The sequence below is a fragment of the Hetaerina americana genome, unplaced genomic scaffold (genome assembly GCF_022747635.1).
Source record: "Hetaerina americana unplaced genomic scaffold, ioHetAmer1.1.p SCAF_27, whole genome shotgun sequence".
Taxonomy (NCBI): domain Eukaryota; kingdom Metazoa; phylum Arthropoda; class Insecta; order Odonata; family Calopterygidae; genus Hetaerina; species Hetaerina americana.
Window position 1 is genome coordinate 4,932,658 of NW_027286841.1, and position 24,673 is coordinate 4,957,330.

General features: G+C 40.6%; 1 protein-coding gene across 3 annotated transcripts in view; it reads right to left on the reverse strand.

Annotated features, from left to right (window-relative positions):
- Positions 1–5,075: 5,075 nt before the first annotated feature.
- Positions 5,076–24,673, reverse strand: part of fmt (phosphatase 6 regulatory subunit 1-like protein fmt) — a 79,919-nt gene continuing 60,321 nt past the window's right edge. For 2 of the 3 annotated variants that reach the window (XM_071586866.1, XM_071586865.1), the window contains exons 16-20: positions 16,854–16,984; positions 14,753–15,109; positions 14,227–14,407; positions 12,010–12,207; positions 5,076–7,139 (exon numbers count right to left, since the gene is read on the reverse strand). In XM_071586866.1, the coding sequence (XP_071442967.1) occupies positions 7,097–7,139; positions 12,010–12,207; positions 14,227–14,407; positions 14,753–15,109; positions 16,854–16,984 (910 nt within the window). In that variant the 3' untranslated portion in view covers positions 5,076–7,096. The remainder of the gene's footprint in view (positions 7,140–12,009; positions 12,208–14,226; positions 14,408–14,752; positions 15,110–16,853; positions 16,985–24,673) is intronic. The other variant, XM_071586867.1, reaches the window with a different exon arrangement.

The following is a 24,673-nucleotide window of genomic DNA, read 5'->3' on the forward strand; positions in this document are numbered from 1 at the left end:
CTGTCCAAGTTTTTTATGTATGTATATATATACATATGTATATATATATATATATATATATATATAAATGAGAGATAGGAGGAGTATTTAGAAGAACTGTATGATAAAGAACTTAGACCAACAAAGTTAGACATATATAAAGATATATATATATACATAAAAAACTTGGACAGCAGCAAACAATATAGGAATACATAAAAAGAACACACACATATTATTATTAATAATTTTGATGGAATTTAGCTGCGTCTTCATCGGAACAAACAGAAGTATTCAGTGCTTCTATTTTTTCCGATGAAGATGGAACTACAAGGTTGTAATCCCCGGACTACAACCTTGACGTGGTGGAAGGGCTTGTGCGTTCCGATGACCCCTAGAGCTGTGCTGGTGGGAGTCATAATAATTGCTACTAGTAGGGTCACCCTTGCCAGATAGGTCGAAGGTTAGGAGCCAGACAAAAGGTAGTCCACGCAGCATCTGTTCCTCAGTGAGGCGGCTGCAGTGGCATCTGACCCCAGCAGGGCGGCCAGTAAGTGATGGTGTCACGTTAAAAACACTATTGAGGAAGGCAACGGGAATCCACCTCAATTATCATTCCTGAGATAAATATGATGTTCACTACAGAGATTTTGAGTCCTGGCAACCACGAGGTTCGGCCCAATCGGCCGTGTGTCGTGCCCGGCAGCGGGGGAGGCAAGGCTTCTGCGGTCGTCATCCCACGAAACCCTTGCAAGGGAAAACCGGCAGCAGCAGGACAGAAGACGCAGAAGAAGACCAAATTAGTTAGAATAGGAACGTGGAATGTTAGGACCATGATGAGGACAGGGAAATTGAAGAATGTTAAGCAAGAGATGGAAAGGAGAAATATAGATATTTTAAGTCTATTCGAGGTGAGATGGAAAGATAGCGGGGATTACTGGAGTGATAAGTATAGAATAATATACAGCGGCAGGGACGAGAGCCAACGAGGGGTTGCCATAGTATTAAATGAAGAGGTAGGAAGAAGCGTAGTCAACATAGAACAGGCAATGGATAGAATATTACTAGTAGAGATAAAAGCAGAACCGAGGAACTTGGTTATTATTCAGGTATACATGCCAACGAACAACCATAAGGAAGAAGAGGTCGATAGGATATACCATCAGTTAGAGGACATAATCGCGTGTGTTCCTGCAGGGAGACATTTGATAGTAATGGGGGATTGGAATGCGCAGGGTAGGTGGAGGAAGAGATGGTGATGAGGTCAGGGACTACAGTTTAGGCACGAGGAATGACTGTGGGTAGAAAGCAGTTGAGTTCTGCAGGAGACAGGGGCTAGTCATCACCAACACCTGGTTTAGACATCACAAAAGGCACAGGCATACATGGAAAAAGCCAGGTGACTCAGAAAGGTATCAGCTAGATTATATTCTGGTTAGACACAGGTTTAGGAACAGTGTGATAAATTCGCACCGCTTCCCAGGAGCAGATGAAGACTCTGACCACAATTTCATTGTTATGGAATGTACCGTCCGTTTCAAAAAGAAAGGGCAGGGGCGGCGGGTTAGAAAATGGAACGTAGAAGCATTAAATGGTTTGGAAAGGAAGGAGTACAATCAGGCGGTAGAGGAAATCATGGAGGATGGTAAAGAGCTAAGTACTATCAAAGAAAAATGGGAAAGTATTAAGAAAGGGTTGTCTAAAGCCGCAAAAGACACTATTGGAACCGTTAACGCTAAAAGGACTAGGAAACCATGGATCACGGATGAGATGATTACAAAGATGGATGAGCGGCGAAGTTAGACAGGAAAATGACGTAGAGGAAGGTAGCTTAATTTCCTAAACACTCTTCATCGGAATATCTCCTTCTCCATGGAAAAAGAGGTCAACGGCACCATCAACTTCCTCGACTTGACAATCACAATTAGGGATAATAGACACGAATTTGCAATTTATAGGAAACCCACATATACAGACCATATAATTTCTAATGATTCCGCACACCACTTTTCTCACAAACACGCAGCCCTCCACTCCATGATCCACCGCCTCCTACACATCCCCCTTTCCCCCAAAAACTTCAAAATTGAACTCGTGAATATCACTAATATAGCTACCAACAATGGTTTCAACCCCAAACTAGTTGACACATTACTACGGAAAAAACAAAAAGCAATGGCCATAAAAAGCATTTTCGTATCTCAGCCCGCAGGATCTAAAGATTTTAAGTGGTGCTCGATCCCGTTTCTGGGAGATCTTTCATATAGGATTTCCAACTGCCTACCCACCTCACTCAAAGCAGCCTTCTACCCACCCATAACCCTCTCCAAACTTCTAGCCAATGGAAAAGACACCCAGGATAGCCTTCTCAAATCAGGCATTTATAAACTGAAATGCGAGGATTGCAACAGCGCTTATGTCGGTCAGACCGGCAGGAATATCAAGTTACGAGTCAAGGAACACGCTAGGTGTCACAAAAATCAGAATAACAACTCTCTCTTCGCCAAGCATTTACTAGAATTCAACCACAGCAGTGACTTTGTCCCAGAGATATTACACACACTCCCAAAAGGATTAAAAATGGACGCTCTCGAGCAATTAGAGATTAGAAGGCACTTGGTGAACCCCAACACGACACTTTGTAATGAGCAATTATTCCCATACCCCTCCCCACTCCTCTCCGAGAAATTAGCCTGGAAATGGTCAAAACAATCCATCAACGCACCTGCGAGCCCCCACCCCCCTCAAATCCTTCCAACCCTCCCCGCCCCCACTCTGTCCTGAGGGTATATATGCTTCCTCTGTCTGTTTTGCAAATTTGTACCTGATGATGCCGCAAGTCGGTGAAACGCGTCGTGCCGTATAATAAAATCTGTGGAAAAGTACGAGTCTTTCTTTCTATTTCAATAATGGATATCAATTACTTCCACGAAGTGAAGCCTGAAACAATAGAATATATTCGGAAAGGTTATGCAATTTCCCAGAAAGGAAAAGGCTAAGCTTTACATTAAAATAGGAGGGCAAAAACTAGAGCAGGTAGAACAGTTTAAGAATCTGGGAAGTGTTTTGGACCAACACGGTCAATGTAGTAGGGACGTAAGGAGAAGAATTGCGCTAGGCAAAGAGGCTTTCACAAGGAGGAGGGAGTTGATGACAGGGACGTTGAGTAAGGATGTTAAGAAAAGAATCGTAAAAACTTTGATATGGAGCGTAGCTATGTACATGGCGCGGAAACGTGGTCATTGAAGGAGGATAGACGTGGACTGGAGGCTTTTGAAATGTGGGTGTGGAGAAGAATGGAGAAGGTGAAATGGACAGAGAAGAAAGCAAGTGAGGAAGTACTTGGTATGGTGGGCGAAGAGAGGGGTTTGTCGGGAGAAATCCTATGGAGGCAGGAAAAGTGGATGAAGGGTGTACTGACCAGCAGTGGGATGTTGAACACTGTAATTGAGGGGAGAATGTTAGGCAAACGAGGAAAGGGAAGGAACAGGATACGGATGTCGGATGGGATGGGATTGGTTGTGGCCAAATTCCTCTCTAATAAATGCTAAAAATTAGTCCCACACTTAAAACTTTTCAGTAGTTCCGTAGAAATATTGTCTACCCTCATGGCCGTATTTGATTTCATCTCCCTTAATGCCCTTTCCATCTCATCATCAAGTATGCCTGGACCTAAGCCATCTTCATCCACATCATGTTCTCTTTATATGTCCAAGCTTGTTGGTCTAAGTTCTTTACCATACAGGTCTTCTATATACTCCTTCCATCTCTCTTGGAAGTTTTCTGTATCAACTATTATCTTACCCGACTTATCTCTAACTGTTAGCACAGATCTTCCCTTCTTACTTCTTCCCTTCTCTTCTAATCACTTGACAGTGATTTAATCTTCTTTTGGAGCACACCAATTTCACTTTTCCTCCGCAAACTTTCCATATCCTCGGACTGTGTCCTCCACCATGCTTCTGTTGCTCCATTTACAGGGTCGCACCCAAAAGTGTTAGGACTGATTTTCTCTGGCGCGAACGGAGCGGTGGAGGGGGGTCTACCTGGCAGGGTAAGGTGGAGGGGGCTTTTAGCAACAGACCGACACCAACTTCAGTCGCCTGCGGGCTGTCGTTGAGTGAGGATACCGTTTTCAGTGAAGCAAGTTTTTTGTCCGCGCCGAAAAACAAAATGAATCTGAATTTAGAGCAACGTTATTCCGTAAAGTTTTGTGCGAAACTCGGGAAGACGGCAACTGAGACCCTCAATATGATCAAGCAGGCTTATGGGGACAATGCCTTAAGCCGTTCCACAGTATTTGAGTGGCACAAGTTGTTTAAAGAGGGTAGGGAGCTCGTTGAAGATGATCATCGCTCCGGACGGCCGTCGACGGCAAGAACCGACACGAATGTGGACAGAGTGAGGACACTGCTGAACACAGACTGACGCTTAACCAGTGAAGAAATTGCAGACCAGTTGGTTCTGTCTGCATCCAACGTCCAACGCATTATTTCACAGGATTTGGCCATGCGCAAGGTGTGCACCAAGATGGTGCCGAAAATTCTGAGTGCCGACCAACAGGCAACGGCCAAATATGGAGTTGCCACGTTGCCGCACCCACCCTATTCTCCCGATCTGGCACAACTTCTTCTGACTTCTCCTTCGTACGGGGAATGGGAGCAACGTTATACTAAGTGTGTAGCAGCTCAAGGAGCATACTTTGAAGATTATTAAGTCGATGTAAGTATATTGTCAATAAAATTCTTGTAAAAAAATCAGTCCTACCACTTTTGGGTGCGACCCTGTATACATATATATGTGTGTGTGTATATATATATATATGCATATATATACATATATATACATATACATATATATATATGTGTGTGTGTGCGTGTGTATATGCTCATGGCTTACAAATAGAGAAACAGAATTAGTATGTCATAAAACTGTGCATCGTATTTTTACAGGAGAGGTATTATTTCATTGACTTCACTTCATTGACTAACTTCTTGTACTGAAAACTGGCAAATTCATACAGTATCCTACATTACTACAGTTAAGGCATGCAGGGTTCAAAACACCAAAATATTTTAAATAATGACCCTCAGTAATTTATCAACCGCTATATTTCACCTCATTCCTTTGAAAAAGTTTCCTTTGCTGTAATGGGTCATGCTCATTTAACAAATGGTAATATCACAAATGGTAACATTTCCTCCTCACCACCTGGAGAGAAGTAAATGCTGCCAAGTTCTTAGCAGGTTTTGTGTCACTAATGTATTAATTCATATTAAATATATATACTGAACATTTTATGTCAGCGAATCTTATTGGACTAAATACTCAACTGTGATGAGGCAAGTATACAGGAAAAATATAGTGCTATAACTTAGGAATACCACAACAAATAAAACATGTACAAAGTAAAACATTTGATATCGAAAGAATGCTCACCATTAGCATCATTCTCATTGCAAATGCCATCCTAATTGAATATTTACAGATTATGAATCAAAAAGATGAATAGTGTAACCAAGAGATAGATTGTTAAAATTGCACAGGACAGATTCGAGACTTTCAGGCATTTCATGCCAACAAAGTTCAAGAACAACAAAATCACCTATTGCAATAAAACAGACTTTTGGCATAAAATGGAAATAAATCAATTAGAATATTGTTGGTCACAAACAAATCATAACATTAGTACAAATAAATCGTTTTCAACAACAAAACTAACAGTTTGAGTATTTCTCCAATTTATAAGTTTTCAATTTTCACATGAAATCGCAAAAAAACGAAAGTATTAAAAAACAATGCACTTGACAATTTATAAGTTGCACACCAAATTAGGCATTTCTTAGGTTTAACTTACGTTGATCACAGTTAGGTAGATTTTCGAACTGAGGAATTTAAAATGTCAGTATTGGCTTGACACATTGTAAAGGGAGTCAACAACGAAGTGCATCACCCAGTTCACCTGAAACAATTGCATATGCACTCAAATAATCACTCCATTTAGATTTTAAGTAGAACAAGGCAATCGAATGAAATCTTCACTGGAGCAGACAACGTGATTACAGAATGTTTTCCTAAACAAATAATGCATAAAATATAATGGTAAACAAGGTAATTAAGTATCAGTTTGCAAGCTAATTCACAAACAATTTGATCATTACGATAGGTAACATACATTATATTTCTCAACTCAAATTTATTTATTGCCATGATTTGCAGTTAATGTAATATTCCATCAAAGACAATGCAAAAATGTTTAATTTTTCAGCCGAATAGTAAAACCTTAAAAAAAAATTCAAGGAAATTTGACAAAAAGTCCATTTTGATTCCCTAAGGTTAAGGATTATTATGTTAATAAAATGATAAGTCAACAAAATATGAAACAAAGTAAACCAGTGACTGTTAAAATGAGCAATGGTATTAAAAAATATTTATTGAGTCTGCAATGCCGTACCCTCTCTTTAACTTTTAAATACCACAAAGTTTATTCATGGGCATTACATTTCATTAATTCCAAAGAGTTAAGTTACATAGCAATCTATACGCCACAAATAGGGCCAGCTATTCATGGGATATATTCAATAAAAAATAACAATTTTTGCTCTTTTTACGGAAAAGAACATAACTGCACAGGCAGCCAGGCTTATCATAAGCGACTGCTTACTCAGAGGAATTCTTGGAGAAAATATGGAATATTCAGCACAATTAATTGCTAATGGGAACAACCCTAGCTTTTATTTTATGTACAAGTTTTCACTTTTGTGGTTCCTCTAACCTTCATGTACATACCACAAAAAAAAGGACCCGCTCAAATTACAATGAATATTCAGGGACTTAAGGTGATAGGGTTTTCCTAAAAGCAAATGCATTTCTATTAACAGTTCTAAAAATTAGCAACCTGATTATACATAATGGTCATTTCAAAGGGCTAACCACAAACCAGCAAGAGTTATACCCCACCAGGGATCACTAGCTGCAAAATGCAACCAATGCATTTTGCTCCTCAATTCATTTACAATGTCTGTCAGTATCATTCATTTGATATGGTTCACTTTCAGTTACTCCCGTGATTTTCTCAATGAACAGTCAGCCCGTGGCACTGGTGCACCGCGATATCTCATACGGGTCCGTTGGCTGGGCTTTCTGTGGATGGCTGAGGTCTGTAACAATGGAAATTATCACATTAAATAAGTAAATGCACAGCATAATGGACCACAGACATCACCGGTAAAAATATGCACAATCTAACACAAACAATTGCAACAGCGCATTTAATATAAAATTATACCATGGCACATGAGATGTCTCGCTACATAATTTGATGGGATGAGCTCATTTTAATTTGTCACTGTAATGTAACATGCTGTTAAATAAACATCAAAGCTAAATTTGAATTGATATCAAATGAATAGCCATTACATGAGGTATGCCAGTTCAACATTAGTATTTCAACTCTAAAAATTTTAGTACCCTGCAAGCCACCACCAGGGTGTATGGCAGGGGTTGAATACACTCCTGACTAATTTTGACTGGAGTATTTTTACCCCAGCTGCAGTCGGACAATGGAATTAGATATTTTAGTGCCCTGCAAGCCACCACTAAGGCGTGTGGCAGGGGGCACCAGACTAATTTTGAGCCACTTATTTTTAACTCTACAGCAGTTGGACAATGTTATTCAGATCCCTTATCGTTCATAGAAAAAAAATGACATTCCAAATCTATCTGTTCTACTCCTAATCTCTCTCTAACTTCATCAACATGATCTCTCTTACCATATAATGATGGGGCTAATAATACAATTTCAACATCATCGCTGAAGAGACATCCTTCCAATTTATGCAAGAGATTTAATCTGTGATTTAACCTTTGACTTTAATTCTAACACTGGCATACTCCATTCTTCTCTATTTATTCTGTCACCCCCTGATAGCTTCTCTGTTTTACAGCCTTCTTAATTGTTCCCGTGTACTTGTCTCTTGGTCTTCCTGACAGGAAATTCCCTTCCATTATGTCTCCAACTAATTCATTGTGCCCCCACAAGGCATGTTTCTATTCCATCTAGCTCTTCTCCTACGCCTTAGTGCTATCCATGTTGTCCTTTCCTCCTCTGCTCTTCCATACACTTCCTCATTCCTTACTTTGTCCGTCCATTTAATCTTTAGCTAATTATATGATTAATTATTTTCGATGCACGAGATATCAGGCTTGATGTTGCAGTTTTCTGCTGTTACAGCTATACGAGGTGTAGTTATTAAATAACATTTGTTGTCAAATATTTTACTTAATTTTATACATATTTATTTATTATAAACCTGCAAAATACACCCGTCCTCTATCCCTATAACGCTCCATTCGAATCTTCAATTGTTTGAAACAGTGCTGGAAATGTTCTTCAGTCAGATCCTTCAGGACGCACGCTGCTTTCTCTTTCACAGCTTCAATGGACTCCCAATCTTGTTCCTTTTAATGCACATTTCACCTTAGGAAGCAGACAAAAGTTGCACGTCGCAGGATGCAGCGAATAAGGGGGAAGGTCTAACACTGGGATGCTTGGCTTGGCTAGAAACCTCTTGACAGGCAATGCGGAATGAGCCGGCGCTTTGTCTCGGTGGAGAACCCATAACTTATCCTTCCACAATTTGGGTTGTTTTTCCTTATTAATTACGGATTCTGAATCCTAACAATTAAAGCAATCTCATGCATACTCAACAGATATTCAGATCGAACCAGGGTACTGATTCTTTTGATATTATCATTCATTTTTGCCATGGATGGGCAACCCACGTGCGAAACATCTAATCTAACACGCTAAAACTGCTAAAAACATGTAAACGAGAAAAACATTCATTGCCAAATAGTTTTTTTCAATGAATCAGAGGTTTCATGTGAAAATTCACAACAATTCATTGCTCTATTTCTCCAGCAAAACAAAAAAATAACTCTAACACAAACGAAAGCTGTGGCTACATGGACTTGTTGACAGAAGGGAGAGGTACTGCATTTGCAAGGCAGAAGGCTTCAGGCTGAACAGCTGTGGTTCATTGACATTGGGGTACGCGCACTTCTTCTCAGGCAGCACCAGTCTCGGTATTTAATAGCCACTCCTCATACTTGATAACCCAAGAGGGGGCACCCCACACTTTGGCTCCAAGTGCCTTGATTACCTCTTTGTTTATTTTGTCAACTCCTCCATGCCTTTTCCTTCCTCGGGCATTTCACTGCTCTGCAAAATCTTTTCTCACCATTTTAGGGCCCTGTTCGTCTTCTTTTATCATAATTTCCTGCTTATTAATTAAATCACCTTCACGTGACTTGGATCCTTTGTAGAGTTTTTCACTGCACTCATTCCATCTCTTCCCAATGGATTTGCATTTTCGTTGTGCATGTATTTGACCCAGCGTTGTGTACGTCGTTTCAAAACAAAAATAACTGGAATTGAAACTGCTTAAACCCAGTAATTTATACTGACACAAATTTTAACCGGTAGAATCACTTCAGTCAGATCCGTAATAAACTGAGTAAAGCTGTTGATATGTTAATAAACCTCAACTTTCTCATTTCAAATGAGTATTGTTCATTACTTAACCATACCTTCTCTCAACGTCACTTGAAATATGGTAATTCCTTATATGCTAAATAAATCATGCTACTACATAAGAGAGCTATTCGCTCCCTAGCTAATATAACACCATGTGATTGCCGCAAGCTTTCTTTATCAGGCATGGAATCATAACTGCATTTAGGCCAAGTCTTTAGGGCTCTGGTTCATGTAATCTAAAAACTTCCCCATTGATATTAGACATGTGTAACCCCACCAAATCAGGGCATACAAACTTCAATACTAAATATTGTTGACTCGCTCGTAACTGGATGATGTACAGAGTTAAATTTAGCTTGATAAGAGGAAATGAATACAAAACTAGCACCAAAAATTACCCAGGTTACTGAATTAAAAGAAAGAAATGGAAAAACTTGATAAAATACTGCCATGTGAATTGTTGAGTGAACTCAGCATTATGAAAATACCACCGCGTGGTTTGGCAACAACAGCACAAGCTATCTGAAATATCCAAATATTTACATCCGGGCATCATCTGTTAATTTCTTATTTTTAGGGGTTAGCATTTAGTTTGTTATTGACTGATACAAATGTTAGACATGCTTTGGTGTGCTCTGCAATAAGAGAAATTTCTGCTATAAAAAAATGGATCAAAGAATTTGCATCAAATTTTGTTTAAGAAATGGAATTAAGTGCTCCAAAACACTTCAAATGTTGACAGTGGCATACGCTGAGTCTGCTCTGAGTAAAACAATGTTCCTAAGAGGTACAAGCTCTTTCGAGATGGCTGAGAATATGCCAACGATGAACCTCTCTTTGGACATCCCATCAAGTCAACAACAGATGACGTGATGGGAAGCAGTGAAGAAAATTATTTTGAAAAATTGTTGAATCGCTGTAAGAGAAGTTGCCGAGGATATTGAAATATTGGTTGGCTCATGCCATGCAATTTTTTTCGGATGTTTTGGGCATGAGACTTGCATCAGTGAATTTTGTTCCAAAACTGCTTAATTTTCCCCAGAAGAACGGTCGCAGGAGCCTTGCTCAGGAGCTGTTGAATGACGTCCATAATGATCCTGACTCGCTCAAAAGGATCGCAACTGGTGACGAATCATGGGTGGTTTGCTCAATGTTTTCTTCGATTACCATGGCATTGTGCATCAGGAGTTATTACTGCAAGGTCGTACGGTCCAGAAGGTCAAGGTAATAGCATTACCTTGAAGTTATGTGCCGTTTGCGAGAGGCAATACAAAAAAACATCCAGAATGGTGGAAAAACAATTCATGGCTTTTGTACCACAATAATGCACCTGCTGACTCATTGTCACTCGTGAGAGATATTTTGGTCAAAAACAACACCAAAATCATGCCTCAGCCACCATATTCACCGGCTTTGGCTCCCTGCGACTTCTTCCTGTTCCCAAAACTGAAGAGACCCATGAAAGGATGGAGATTTGCAACGATTGAGGAGATAAAGACTGCATCGCTGGAAGAGCTCAAGGCTACACCAACAAGTTGTTATCAGAATTGCTTTGCGGATTGGACAAATCATTGGCAAAAAAGTATTATATCCAGGTGGGATACAATTGAAGGGGACAACTTGAATATTGAAGAATAAATAAATATTTTTTCATAAAAATATAAAGTGACCTTACTTTTTGAACACACCTTGTAGATGGCAGCACTATTGTGTAGGGTATCCAAACTCAAGCTGCCTTTCAATTACGTGCCTGACATTCAGGCCCCTGAATCCATGCTCCCTAATGCCTAACGAGTCAGGACAGAGCCAGACAGGATCTAAGTAGTGAACACATTCAGCCAGCAAGTTTAGACGAAGAAAAATACAGTGGAACCTTGAAAGTACCTCGCACAGCGATGTGATCACACATATCTCCGAACTTGTGTTCTTAGAAGAATTGCATTAGGTAAAGAAACCTTGAAAAAGAAGGATGGGAATTGATGACAGAAATATTAGGTGTAGAGGTTAAGAAAATACAACCAAACACTGGCATGGAGCATGGTTTTGAATGGTGTGGAAACTTGGTCATTGAAGCAAGATGGTAGATTTGTAGCCCTTTGAGCTGTGGGTGTGGAGAAGGATGGAGAAGGTGAATTGGACAGATATGAAATCAAATGAAGAGGTACATTGCATCGGGAGGAGAGAGTATCATCGTCGGAAGAAATCCAAAGATGGCAGGAAAGATAGATGCAGAGCAATCTGATAAGTGATAGAATGTTCAAGATAAGTGGGGATGACTTGGGCAAGCAAGGTAGGGTAGGAAAAGGATAGGGATGTTCAATGGCATGAGTGTAGATAGGATGCATGTGGAACTGAAGAACAGTTTATTGTGGCATGGGGTGTCAGGTTTCCTCTCGTTAGGCAACCCTAAAAAATGTAGTAACGTACATCGTGTGTCTAGCCAAAGCCTACCTAAATGTTAGACTACCAAATAATAAGCAGCATGCACTCACATGGCAGGGGTCTCGGCAGCAATGGCTTCCAACTTCTTGGCCACTTCAGCTGGCAGCAGAGATTCACCCAATGTTGACTCGCCAGGCTGACAAGGAACAGGCGAAGACTCTGTTATTATGTCTGTTGAAGTCAGAGCCAAGCTAGTTTCAGATGGGTCCACAGCTGTTTCTGTATTGACCATGGAAAAGAATAGGAACCTGGAAGGAGAGCAGATCATAATCATTTTATGAGGCTTATTAAGGAAAGAAAAGGATGGCAGTTTCTATTGCAATGGATTCATTTCAGAAACTCAAAGCACACTGTATGCTACACTTGCATAAAACTAGGTACAGGCATAACATATACATAATAATAAACAGGGTGAGTCAGATTGGACTCCCTAAAAATCACTGAAGAGCGTGCAGGTAAATTAGTGGAGTAGGAGCAGTGGCGTTAGCTGGGGGAAGCAATGCCATTTCTAGCAGTTACCATACAGTGGTCTGATGAACATTGAGGATTTGCTGTAGAAATGTTATAATAGTGTGGTGGCAATGCAGAGGGCGCTGTGGTCTAGCGATAAAGGGCATTTCCACATCTCTGGCTCAGTAAATGAGCAAAAGTTTGGCTGCTGAGCAACTGACAATCCTCCCGAACTTCACCCAAGACCTCTTCATAGCCCCAAAGTGACATTTTGGCATGCTGTGTCCTCCATAGGCATTATTGGCCATGGTTTGCTAGGAAGCACGCGGAATCATCATCCATGGCATATTATGCATCATTATTGCATCAGTTGAGCAAATAAAATCAAGAAAAACAATCCTCATTTGGCAAAGAAAAAATTCTCCTACATTAAGACCATGCGCAGGTACAAACCTGCCAAGTTTCAACAGCAAAAATTATGGAATTAGAGTTTAAATTATTACAACATCTACCATATTCACCAGATTTGACCCCCAGTGACTTTCTTCAATTTCCAAACTACAACAAATGGCTTGGGGAAAACAATTCACTTCAAACGAGGTTACCGCCAACAAAGCCTATTTTGAGGACCTTCCAAAATTTTAATTTATGCATTCTATTTTTTCCCAAGGACTCAGTGAATGACCCACGTATAATTAATTCCATAATAGGTGATGATACGTAGGAGTTTTTTTGAGTTAAAAGGCCCTCGTGACCAGGAGAATAGAGGATTGACCTCTGCATTTTGAAGCCATCACGTAAAACAAAAATGACTCAAGATATATCTCATTAAATTTAAAACCTTGATGCATGAAAAAAATGATCAGAACTAATATCGAGAAAGAGTGAGATAGCAAAAGCTCCAGCAGACAGTCTTTCATCCTATGGTTTAGAATACCATAATGGTAACCAACAGGCTATATCGAAGTTGGACTCATTAAGTTGGTCTGATAAGTAGTTATTTACAACGTAGAAAGCACGAAGAAAGAATCAAAGACTTTGCATTTCAACAGGAAAGAATTTATTACTGTTGACTAGTTTGGCTACACTTCAACATCATCTGGACATCACTGGGCACTCTTAACAGTGGAGAAATGGATTTCCACAAAGTATCGACAACCTCAACCATCCCTCAAATAGAATGCAGAAGTAAGCCTTAAGTCTTTTTTCGCTGAAACTATTGCTAATATCATCCGAACAGTGGAGTGCCAATTTAGAGGCAATTCTGAAGGCATGGACATTACTCTCCCCCTTCTCTTGGCATCCACATCACTCACTCCTGCCGCCTTGAAGCTAATCGCCGTGCCTTCCGAATAATGGGCTGGGAGATGAATTTTAATCATAAATTTTAACTGAAAATTAAGTTTATTTCTGTTTGGCCAGACATGGTAAAATATTTCTCTGGTATCTGAAAGCCATTAGATATGGATAATCAATTAACTTGCCAGTGAATGCACAAGCAACCAAGAGATAATTTCATCAAAATGAAATTAACATGCCGAGGTTACGAACTGTAATGCAGCCTACCCACTGATCACAAGAATTCATCTGAACGAACACTAACTCCAATTGAGTGCATGTTAAGTCGGATTTATGCTCATTGAATTATGCAATTGAAGTGGAGATTTTCACGCACAATGACCATGCAAATGATCCACCTGCTTAAATCAAGTGTGCTAGTTTTGATGACACAGACCAGAGCAAGATTAGAGGCAGACCAATGCACCTAAACGCATGCAAAAGACAAAATTGCCAGGCACTTGGGATTCCGGGCTCACCTTTCATCAGGCATTGTTGAATCACACTCTGGAGCAGGAATGGGGACACCGTGTCCTTTGACCTCTTCAACTTTGGATTCAAATTCTGAAGGCATTTCCGTGGACATTCCCTTCCCGCCAGCATCTAGCACTCTTTGGGACAGCATTGGTGCTGCACTCAGATCCCCACCACCACACTCATCTGGAGAGAACGTAACACTTTAAAAGAACAGTCTCCAGCCACCCTGGCAACCTTGACACAACATCCATTCATCACAAAATTATTTATTTCTTACAACTTTGATACAATACACTAAAAAAATCACAATGACCAGGATTTCAATTGGAACATCATTTCGGGTGGAACACAATAGATGAGTCTCCATCAACATTTCAATGTGAATTCAAGACGGTATGTGTGGCTTATGAGGAAAAAGGCAACTGATGCTTACTACTTGGGTAGCTTAATGAACTTGAGAAACGACAAAACTGAATGACATTACCACGATCGAAAGGACAAAAGGGTGGAGTGATAGGAGCAGCGCACCTGTTCCCGGCAAATTCCCACCACCACCCCCGGTGGTGACCTCCTCGCTGGTTGAAACCTCTGGGCTCACATTTTTATTCTCATCTCTCACACTCGACGACTCCTCTCGATTATCAACGAGCCCAAAGTTGGCCTCAAAGTTTGCAAAGTTCCCTAGTCCCGAGGCACTTTCAAAGTTGGCCCAGCCCGCTGTGGCGGCGTCGTCGTCCGGGTTGGCTATCAACGCAGCGGGAGCAATCGAGGCGAGGGGGGAGGGGGATGAGATGATGCCATTCGAATCCCCCCATGGGTTCGGGGCTTCGTCCATTGCCACCGGAGCCAGACCAAGGTTTGACGATGGATCTAGGGAAGCCCATGCTGAAAGCAGATTGCCAAGTGAGATTCAGGATGAGGGACACACCACACTTTCCTCTGCGGCAACAACACAAAATATCAACCGCAATAGCAGTCACACTGATCATTCCCTGGTGCACACCATTAACAAGTACTAATTTTCAATTTTTATTGCCATTTGACTAGAAATTTGTCCATGTACACAATTCACGTTCAAAAATTTTCAACCAAAGCAAACATTATACAATCAATTTCAATTTAAATATTTTCAACTGATGACATATGAACAAGGTCTGTGCCAAAAGTAGTATTACTTATTTTTTCCCGGGTAGACGGATGGGCGGGCGGTGGTTTCTCTGGCTGGATTCAAGGGAGAGGTCACAGGAAAGGCTGGAGGCAGTTGGCTCCCAGCCTTTGCAGAATGTGAATGGCTGTTCTGCAAAACCTCATGAACCAGTTATTGGAAGAGCACTAAACCATCAAATTTTGCATGACAGGGTGCAAAACTGGGAAAGAGACTCATGGCGTACTCAAGGGACCTTTTGGTGATAACGCCATGGGTAGATCAGGTGTTTTTGAGGGGCACAAGTTATTCAGGTAGAGTACAGAAGATATTGAAGATGCCCAACGCTCAGGATGCCCTTTGACCTCAAAAAGTGATGTAAATCTTGCAAGAGTGAAGGCTTTGTTGGACAGGTATCGCAGATTAAGTGTTGGCATGGTTTCTGATGGACTTGGCATCCATAACAGTGATGAGCATCGACTTGAGACCGAAAACAAGGGCATGAGAAAGGTGTGTGCGAAGTTGGTGCCGCAATTGCTCTTGGACAAACAAAAGGAAACTTAAACACGGGTCTGTCACGAGCTTCTCGACCATGTGAGTTAGGATCCAAATTTATTAGACAATGACCCACCAGACTTCCTCTTACCCCTGCCTCAATTCCATGCCAAAAGGATGTCACCATGGCTCAATGGAAGCTTCACAACAGGCCATGACGAGGGAGTGCAGCAGCATTTCGGGCTCCGCCTGACAGCGGCGTGAGGGCTAGCCAGCACAAGGGTGCCACACTTTGAAAAACTTTTAATTGGATTCTGGCAATAAATTTTTTCTAATCGACTGTCCTACTTTTGGGACAGACCTTGTATGTGTTTTCTATGAATTACAAGATTGACCACATCTGTCTGAATAGAAGCCGACGACCCCCCAAAAAAATTGACATATTTTGGAAGGGAGAAAATTTTGACGATTTTGTGATGAAGCATTCAAGGCATGCACAAACAGCCTAAAATAATTCGACTGCTTACTTAAAAGGGTAATTTGAGGTAATTAAAAGCATATGAATTTCAACATTCTCCAACAGTAACCACCCAAACCAGGGGGAGTTTGCAAATGATTTCTACCGATTCATTTCCAATATTATATCAGGCTGCCCTCCAGAGCACACAGCAATGAAAACATATCCATCAGGATATGTCACCGGAGAGATTTATTTTTTCCAAAGCAATTTGAGAGTGGAGGAGGGCTGATGCCCATGAAGTATGGTGGACGCTTTGTTGTTTCCCATTTGCCAGCTTGATTTTAATTAGGCATCATCATTCCATTGATTAGAAAGCACATCATATGGCACTCTTGCCGGAGTAATATAATTAATGCCATTACTCGCACCATCCTATCTTTACAAACCTCTGCAATGCCGCATCTGCAAATCTATAAATTGATAATCAATCCATCAGGAACAAGCTTTAAAGAGAATGGGATACGACTCACGGTCTGTGGAGTCCACTTCCATCTGCACTTCCTTCCCCCTCTGCCTCCTCCTGCCGCCCTCTTCCTCCTCTTCGTCTGAACTGCTGCCTCCGTGCTCCTTCCCCATGCCATCCTCCCGACCTCCTTGGTTCCTACAAGTAATCCCACACAACACATTATGAGCTGCAACTAATGGCTATCAATTACTAGGGAATAGCTAACTGTATTCACTAACAAATTTTCAAATTTGACCTTTTATTAAGGGATATTGCCTCATAATACATAGTTGCTCACATTATCTTTTACATGATTAAGCACTGGTAAATGTATATGTAAAAGACCATCATCACTCTTAGCCTGACAAATGGTGTATGACAGTGATCATGATGGCCAGAGCTGGTTACAATCCTAAAGCTTACTTTTCAGGAAAGATTAGTGTCAATCAAAAAACCATAGGAGCTTGCCATAGCATTGAGCTTCAACAGCACATATACTCTTGAGTTGAATTGAACATCATAACTCCAAAATTTAATATTTCATTCTCACTCCATTTCTTCAAAATACTCTCTGGAACACAACCTCCAGATCTATGAACTTCAACACAAAAAACCACAGGAAAGTTATCAGCCAAATGCTCTTCACTTGCCATATCAGTAAATATAAATTTGGCATGACAACCCATTTTTTCATGATTACACAGGGAAGAATTGTTTAAGAATTTAATTTTTAACATTAACACAGGCTTCCCTTGCCAATTGTGGTTAAACCTGGCGTGACCTAGCTTATATGACAGCCGATGCTGTAAGTAAAGACTCAATGTGGAATCTGTCTCTCATGTGCATATGATTCTGTTCAAATAAATGGAGAATTTTTGATTTTCCAGCTGCCTGTTTGATGTTATTTCATCTTGCTAAAATAGGCCTTTTCACATTTCTTAAAAACTCTTTGGTTTTTATTGACTGAATTCAGAGTCCAATTAAGTAATTTGTTCGTTCGAAGGTTTCCGCGGCGATGAGTAGGTGATTTCCACATTTTTCGGGCTGCGTCCGCGTATGTCGTTTAAATGTACAACAGTTTCGCCAGCTATCCTGCTGGCGTCCTCAGGTCAAGGATGAAAAGAAGCTTGTTGTCCCGTCTTATATAGGAAAAATCCGGCGCCAATACCGGGAAATTTCTTGGCCAATCAGGGAACGTCCTCATATTTGCGCGGAATTATTCGTTTCCACGCACTGTGGAGTGGATATCCATCCTCTCTGTTAAAATTTTTTTATTGTTTTATATTTTTATTTGTTATTCACAAGAAGGATGTACCTCTCCGACCGATTGTGAGCCAGATTGACGCTCCGACTTACCAACTCGCCAAGCACTTGGCGCGGTCTCTGCAGGACCACGTCGGACAGACACCCAGCTTCGTAAAAAACTCGACGCATTTCATTGACGTAATAAGAAACATCACCATCCACGACAACGATCTCATGGTCAGCTTCGATGTTGAATCGCTTTTCACCAGCGTCCCTATTGAGGAATCGCTGAATATCATCAAGGAACTCACCTCCCGCGGAATCCCTAAGGACTTTCCAGGATTGGTGGAGCATTGCCTCCGCAATTCCTTCTTCCTATGGAATGGTGACCATTACGAGCAGATTGAAGGAGCTGCGATGGGCTCACCCCTCTCCCCGGTTGTGGCCAACCTCTACATGGAGAGCTTCGAAAAGAAAGCACTGGAATCCTGCGACAAGCGGCCCTCACTGTGGCTAAGATATGTCGACGACACTTTTGTCATTTGGTCACACGGAGAGGAAGAATTAAAAAAGTTCCTGAAACATCTGAACTCACAGCATCAAGCCATCCACTTCACTATGGAGGTGGAAAAGGATCATCAACTGCCCTTCTTGGACGTCATGGTGAAGAGAAATACAGGGAATGGGAGGCTTGGACACAGAGTATACAGGAAGCCTACTCACACCGACCGCTACCTTAATGCTGCATCGCACCACCATCCCAGTCAGAAGACCTCACTGGTAGACACACTTGTCAACCGAGCATATAAAATATGTGACTCCGATTCTATTGCCAACGAGAAGAAACACTTGACAAATGCCCTGCAAAGGAATGGATACAGCGCTCATATGATCCAAAAAAGGGCCGAGAAGGAAGAAAAGAAGAGACAAACCACCGCTGTTCCTGACAGAGAGGAAGACTCCAGACCACGTCCGAAGGCTTACGTCACCATCCCCTTCATCGCAGGGACTTCGGAAAGAATCGCGAGGGCTTTAAGGAAACATGATGTGGTGACCAGATTCAACTGCGTCACCAAGATAGCTGACACCCTACCCGGACCCAAGGATGGAATTTCACCGTTAATATCAGAAGGCGTGTACCAAGTGCCATGCTCCTGTGGCAAATGGTACATCGGTGAAACGTGCAGAGCGCTGAAAACACGCATGAGTGAACACCAGAGGGCAACCAAGGCCAAACAGTTTAGAGCATCGGCCATCGCTGAGCACGCCTGGAGTGAACCTGGACACTCTATTCTCTTCGACGACGCTAAAATAAAAGCGAAAGAAGGAAAATACTTCCAGAGAATAATCAGAGAGGCCATTGAAATCGTTAAAAGGCCAAAAAATTTTAACAGAGAGGATGGATATCCACTCCACAGTGCGTGGAAACGAATAATTCCGCGCAAATATGAGGACGTTCCCTGATTGGCCAAGAAATTTCCCGGTATTGGCACCGGATTTTTCCTATATAAGACGGGACAACAAGCTTCTTTTCATCCTTGACCTGAGGACGCCAGCAGGATAGCTGGCGAAACTGTTGTACATTTAAACGACATACGCGGAAGCAGCCCGAAAAATGTGGAAATCACCTAAGTAATTTGTTGTTACACACGATACATACAAACAAAATGTCAACCAAATAATAAGCTTTTCAGGATTATTGGGAAAAGGTCACACAGAGTGATATTTTGTAAATTTATTCAGACCCATACACAACGCCGTCATCATCAGAATCAGATTCTGATCAGATCAGATGCTGGCCATACTGTCAAAAGGTCATGGTTGATTTCTGTGTTTATGGTCTTTTATGCATATACATACATATATATACATATACATATATATACATATACATATATATACATATACATATATATACATATACATATATATATATATATATAAAACCATAAACACAGTAATCAACCCGAAGGTCGGTTTAGTAGGTGATAGTAGAGCTCACCCAGTATACAGGTATAGTATACGAGGGTCATCCGGAAAGTAGTACCCGTTCGTGCCGCATGAAGTGCTGACGACGCGAGTAGCCGCTGGACGAGGTTAGATAGCTTCAGTGGCTTGTCTGCCTTCTCTGAGCCAAGTTGCGTGACGCTAGCATTGCCTGTGTTGTTTCTGTGATTGTTTACAATGTTTAAAAAAATTGAGAACGCCGCCAGTTGTGAAGTGAGGGCAGTGATTAAATTCCTCAATGCAAGAAACGTTCGCCCATGTGATATTCATCGCCAATTAAAGGAGGTGTATGGAGACAATGTAATGGACGAGTCGTCTGTTCGGCGGTGGTGTCGCAACTTCAACATGGGGAGGGGGAACACACACGACGATGAGCGTTCGGAGAGACCGTCTGTCATTACAGACCAACTGGTGAGCTCAGTTGACGAATTCGTGAGGAACGATCGGCGCGTCACAATTGATGACATCTGTGAGCATTTTCCCAATGTTTCTCGAACAATTGTTCATGAAATTGTTAAACACCATCTGCATTATGCAAAAATTTGTGCAAGATGGGTCCCTCGCGTATCTCAATGAGCTGGCGGCGAAGGACTATGCAGCAGGAATACAGAAACTTGTCACACGTTATGACAAATGCCTTAATTTGCTTGGAGATTATGTTGAGAAGTAGTTTAAAGTATCCTCTTTCAAATAAAATTTTTTATGTTTGTTAATATTTACTTTTGTCTTTTTATTTCACGAACGGGTACTACTTTCCGGATGACCCTCGTATATACTACCTTGATCAAAAAGTTCCCGGAATAACCACCGTGTGGCGCTCCCATCGTTCCGATTTGAGTTCTGTTTTTTTTTGTTAAATTGGTACATCTGTTGTTGATATTCCCTTTCAGTCTTAGTGTCATAACTTGACATTTGCAAAAGTTACGGTCGGTTTTCGGTATGTCCATCAGTGCTTCCTGCGATTTTTCCATTACTTCCTCTCGGCTGCTAAAACGCGTTCCCCGTAATGGTTTTTTAACTCGATTGAACAGAAAGAAGTCACAGGGAGCCAAATCAGGTGAATTCGGTGGCTGTTGGATGGTATTTGTTGCATTTTTCGTCAAAAAATTACGAATAATGATAGCACTGTGCGACGGTGCGTTATCATGGTGGAAAATTTAATTCATGGAAAATGGGCCTTGATGGAGCATTGTGAGGTTTCCTGGTGATGATTCTAATAGCTTTCTTTTGCATTTTAAAGATGGTTTGAGAAGTAGCAGCTGATCCCCATAATATTATACTCTAGGTTATATTTGAATCAATTTCCCCATAGTATAAAATGAGTAGCACAGTTTTACTTGTCGTTTCATACAGGTGTCTTAATAAGTTGCAAGTTGAACTGAGCTTGTCCTGAAAGGCTTATACATGCGTATTCCAAGAAATATCTGCACATGGAGAAATACCTAGAAATATGCATTCTGTCACATGCTGAATTGATTGGCCATCAATTTTTACCAGCAGATCATCTGATATGTTCTTATTGCATGTTAGGTATGCTATTTTACTTTTATTTACATATAAGTCTAGAAGGTCGTCTGTACACCACTTGCTTATTGCAAATGTGACAGACTTAGATTTTTCCACAAGGCTGGGATATGTTTGTGTTGATATTATTATATTAGTGCCGTCAGCATACAACACTGGTATTATTCCATCATTATTTGGTAAGTAGTTAGGTAGGTCATTGATGTATATCAGAAAGAGGAGTGGCCCAAGGGTTGAGCCTTGTGGAACACCTTTGTTAACTTGGTATGCTTCAGATGAATATTTTGACCCATCAACTGATAATACTACTTTCTGAGTTCGATTATGAATATAGGACTTCATCCAGTTTAGAGGAACTCCTGTAATTCCTATTCTATTGAGTTAAATTAGTAGTCTATTGTGGTTTACATTATCAAAAGCCTTTGACAAGTCAAAAAACATTCCAAGAGCTTTGCGTTTAGCATCTAATGAATCAAGTATGCTGTTGATTGCCTGACATATGGCAGTTGTGGTAGACCTTTCAGATCTAAATCCATGCTGAGAACTTGAAAGTAGAACGTTTCTTTTTAGGTAAGATGCTATTTGCGTACACATACGCAAATACATATGCAAATGTATTTTGGATGGCCATTGGTCTGTAGTTCTTCAAATCATTAACACATGTATGGTTTTTATAAAGGGGCGCTACTTTTGATTCTTTTATTTGGGATAGGAAAATCCCTTGTATCAAAGATTCATTACTTAAAAATAAAAGGGGTGCTTTTATGGCTTCAAAACAATGATGAACAACTTTACCAGGAATTTCATCTGGGCCAGTATTTGATTTGTTTCTGAGTAAGGAGACAATAGTTTTTAGGTTGGTTTCAGAACAGGGCTTGGCAAACATTGACGATGGTGCATTTGCAAAAAAAGCACATTGGCTGCAGAAATAGTTGGGCAAAGAGCTGATACATAGTATTGGTTAAATTTATTAGCTAAAGGTGAATAACTAATGGCGGTGTTATTTTCAGGGCTGCAAAGTTTTGGGAGAGTGAGTTGTGGATTTTTCTTTCCTCTACAGTCATTAATTATTTCCCATGCACTTTTGGACTTATTATTGGAATTAAGTAACTTATTATCATTATGAGTTCTTTTCGTGGTAGAAATCAGTTTACGGTAATACTTTTGAAGTACCTTATGGAGTAACCTTTGTTCATGATTGTTTGAGCTTTTACTGTAGATAGCAAGTTTTTTAAGGATAGTGGAGTAGTAACGGATCTCGTCTGTTAGCCATGGCTTACATTTTGTTCTATGAAATATTTTATGATGTGTTATTGGAAAACACAATTCAAAATTGTGTTTGAAAATTGAATAAAAGTAATTGTTTTCTTTGTAAACCTTCGTCTACTGACTTAAGGTCATAGACGTTGTATGAGAGAATAGAGAAACTGAGGAGAAATTAAGGACAAAGATACTGCAATGTTATATTGGGTGACTGGAACGCGAGTACTGGGGAAGGGATGGCTGGGCAGCATGGACTCGGAGAGAGGTGATAGACTGGCAGAGTTCCATGTGGAAGATAAGTGAATAGTAACAAAATCTATGTTTTCAAATCCAAAGAGAAGATTTTACATCAGATGATATATGTACAAAGCAGATAGACTTTATATTGGTAGAAAATAGATACAGAAATTGAATGAAGCAAGTTTATTGCCTCCCTGGTGTAGATATTTACAGCAACAATAAGTTACTACTAATGCTGAAATCGAGATAACACTGAGAAGGATGAAAAGAGCTGGGAGTAAATCAGTGTATGAGGAGATAAAGAATGGATTAAATAAATGAGGAGAGTGTAGAGGAGCAGTGGGAGAGAATGAAGAAAATGACTCAAGAGACCAGCAGAGAATCTGTTGGCTACAGGAAAGGAAAGAGAGCAAAGAAGCCCTGGATAACAGTGGTGATCATAGATAAAATGGAGGCGAGAAGAAAGTAACAAAGTCTATTGAGGGGGAAAATTTGTATAGAAAACTGAATAGTGAACTAAGAAGAGAGACAGATAAAGATAGGGAGGAATGGCAAAACCACAAATGTGCAGAAATGGAAGAGCTGGAAGGCATGACTTGGTGTACTGCAAAGTGAAAAATATCACTTGAGATGGCACTAAAACATGATGAGCACCAGCTGGTATGGAGATTGAGAGCAGGAAAGGAAAAGTAATGGATAGATGGCTTGAGTACATGGAAGATCTGTACAAGGCAAGTGAAAAATCTCCTGTGGTTAAAGTTTACTATTTATATAATTTTATGTGTATTGCTCTAAAGTTTGTTGGAAACATTTCAATTCATATTGAATATGTATACTATCCTTGGCTCTATTATTATAATAATGGATTGCACATTTTTTGCAGAGCATTGGAATACTACCTTGATCAAAAAGTTCCCGGAATAACCACCGTGTGGCGCTCCCATCGTTCCGATTTGAGTTCTGTTTTTTTTGTTAAATTGGTACATCTGTTGTTGATATTCCCTTTAAATCTTAGTGTCATAACTTGACATTTGCAAAAGTTACGTAGCCAAGAGTACATCTATCTCTGTGTGTGTTGGCGATTTTTTACAATTTCAGAAATGGATTTAAATTTGCAACAACGAACTTGTATTAAATTTTGCGTAAAAAACGGATTTAGTGGCGCACGGACGTTGGAAATGTTGGAAAAGTGTTTCGGCAACGATTCTCTAAAAAAAACGGTCGTTTACCAGTGGCACGAGCGGTTCAGAAGTGGTCGTGAGTCAATCGAAGATGATGAACGCAGTGGCAGACCATCGACATCGAAAGTCGGTGAAAAAATTGATAAAGTAAAAGAAATGTTGGTCAATAACCGCAAATTAACCATCAGAGAAATAGCGGAGGACTTGAACATTGCCTATGGATCCGCCCAAGACATTGTGGTTAATGATTTGGGTTTCCGTCGTGTAGCAGCAAAGTTGGTGCCAAAAGACCTCAATTTCATGCAAAAAAGAGACCGTGTTGACGTCGCAAAAGACATGATTTGCGAGGCTGAATCCGATCCCACATTCATCAAAAGGATCATTA